The sequence below is a fragment of the Ceratina calcarata genome, unplaced genomic scaffold (genome assembly GCF_001652005.2).
Source record: "Ceratina calcarata isolate Rehan_Ccalc_2016 unplaced genomic scaffold, ASM165200v1 scaffold2274, whole genome shotgun sequence".
Classification (NCBI taxonomy): Eukaryota; Metazoa; Arthropoda; class Insecta; order Hymenoptera; family Apidae; genus Ceratina; species Ceratina calcarata.
The window spans coordinates 1-1,709 of record NW_017144577.1 but is presented as its reverse complement, the minus strand read 5'-3'; the positions used below and the strand labels follow the sequence as shown (position 1 = coordinate 1,709).

The 1,709-nt window shown below is 40.8% G+C and overlaps 1 protein-coding gene across 1 annotated transcript in view; it reads left to right on the top strand.

Annotated features, from left to right (window-relative positions):
- The window catches only part of LOC108622551 (cytoplasmic dynein 1 light intermediate chain 1-like), a gene marked incomplete at its 3' end in the record, with an annotated part of 4,735 nt that extends 3,030 nt beyond the window's left edge, over positions 1-1,705 (top strand). Inside the window, exons 4-8 of the mRNA XM_018020488.2 lie at positions 3-195; positions 285-473; positions 581-695; positions 746-886; positions 1,408-1,705. Of these exons, the coding sequence (XP_017875977.2) occupies positions 3-195; positions 285-473; positions 581-695; positions 746-886; positions 1,408-1,705 (936 nt within the window). The remainder of the gene's footprint in view (positions 1-2; positions 196-284; positions 474-580; positions 696-745; positions 887-1,407) is intronic.
- Positions 1,706-1,709: the final 4 nt, after the last annotated feature.

The following is a 1,709-nucleotide window of genomic DNA, read 5'->3' as shown; positions in this document are numbered from 1 at the left end:
GGAGTACACAGAGCCTGGGGACGAATTAGATCCTGGTAACCCTTTAAGACGTACCAGTCGTAATCTGGACGACGAAACCATGGACACTCTGCCGTTACTGGAAGGCATCGTCACTACAAACTTAGGCCTAGACATCGTCGTCGTTATAACAAAGACCGATTACATGTCTACTCTCGAGAAGGAACACGATTACAAGTAAATGCAAAGCGTTTTCAGTGTTACAACATTAAAACAAAAACGCAAAAACTGTACAAAGTAATTTATTAGACTGATTTTTATGGTAGAGACGAGCATTTCGATTTTATACAACAGTGGATCAGACGATTCTGCTTCCAATATGGCGCCGCGCTGTTTTATACGTCAGCGAAGGAGGATAAGAACTGTGATTTGCTTTACAAATACTTAACGCATAGGATCTACTCGTTGCCCTTCAGAACGCCTGCGTTGGTCGTCGAGAAAGACGCAGTCCTCATGTAAGTCAATTAGTATTAGGAGAAAATTGTTTTGTTTGTGGAATATTTTTATTGTACAATGTTTCTGGTTTTGTGAATGTTTGAATTAAATGTACTTTCGATTGCAGCCCTGCTGGTTGGGACAACATGAAGAAGATCAGCATCCTTCACGAAAACTTGCAGTCGATGAAGCCTGATGATTATTACAGAGACGTGATTGCGCAGCCATCGACGAACCGAAAGGTACAATCAATCACGAGTGAATTTATTGAAACGTGAATCCTGTTGATTAGTGCGTTGCAAGGGAAGTGGAGGTGCAAGCGGAAGAGGAACAGGCCTTCCTCGCGAAGCAACAAGCCGCATTATTGGGCATCAAGGATCCAACGCTGTTCCCGACGAGCAGGAATCAGGCAAGCACAGGACCAGTGATCCAGGTTATACCATTTATAATTGGAGCATGCTCGTCATGTATTAATCATACAGCATCGATTAACTTCGTCTCTGTGGCTAATTTCGTCATTAACAAATGAATTCGTCTCTTCATGTTATTTCTCACAGTTCCATGTTTCTTACATTGTGAAATTTCATAAATAGAATCGTTCAGTGTCGAATCACTCTTGTATTCATGCATTGCTTGCGTCTTAGCTTAAGGTTGTATGAACCCTTACATGCAAAAAGCTTTTTATTACGTCTCAAATTTTTAACAGGGATCTTATGGTTCATACAACCATAAGAGAATAATTAGCTAGCATAATGCATATGATGTTGGTTAGAATCGAAGCTAATCAAGCATACGAATGCATATTTACATGACACCTCGATATCCCATCGAATCCGATTATTGATTGCTGTGCTTTCAATGGATCAAAAAGCATGTTCTAATATCTGTGGTATGATCTGTTATAAATGTGGCCGGGATGTAGGTTTCTGCAGCTGTTAAACAATTTCTGTCCAGGTGGCGTCGCCGAATAAGAAGTTGGACCCGAAGAACGCGGGAACGATGCAATCCGGTGAAGGCGTCCTAGCGAATTTCTTCAATTCCCTTCTTCATAAGAAGACTGGCTCGCCCGGCAGCGTAGGCACCAGCCCCATCAAAATTGGTAACCATTACAAAAATTCATTTCTAATTTCAGTTCTAATCCAGTTAGGAATTAGTTTTTTATTACTCGTGCTGTTTGCATTGTGCAATGTTGTCTGGTTTACAATAGTTTCTGTTCGTGTGGATTGCTTGTGCTTACTTTTTACTATAGTTTTTTA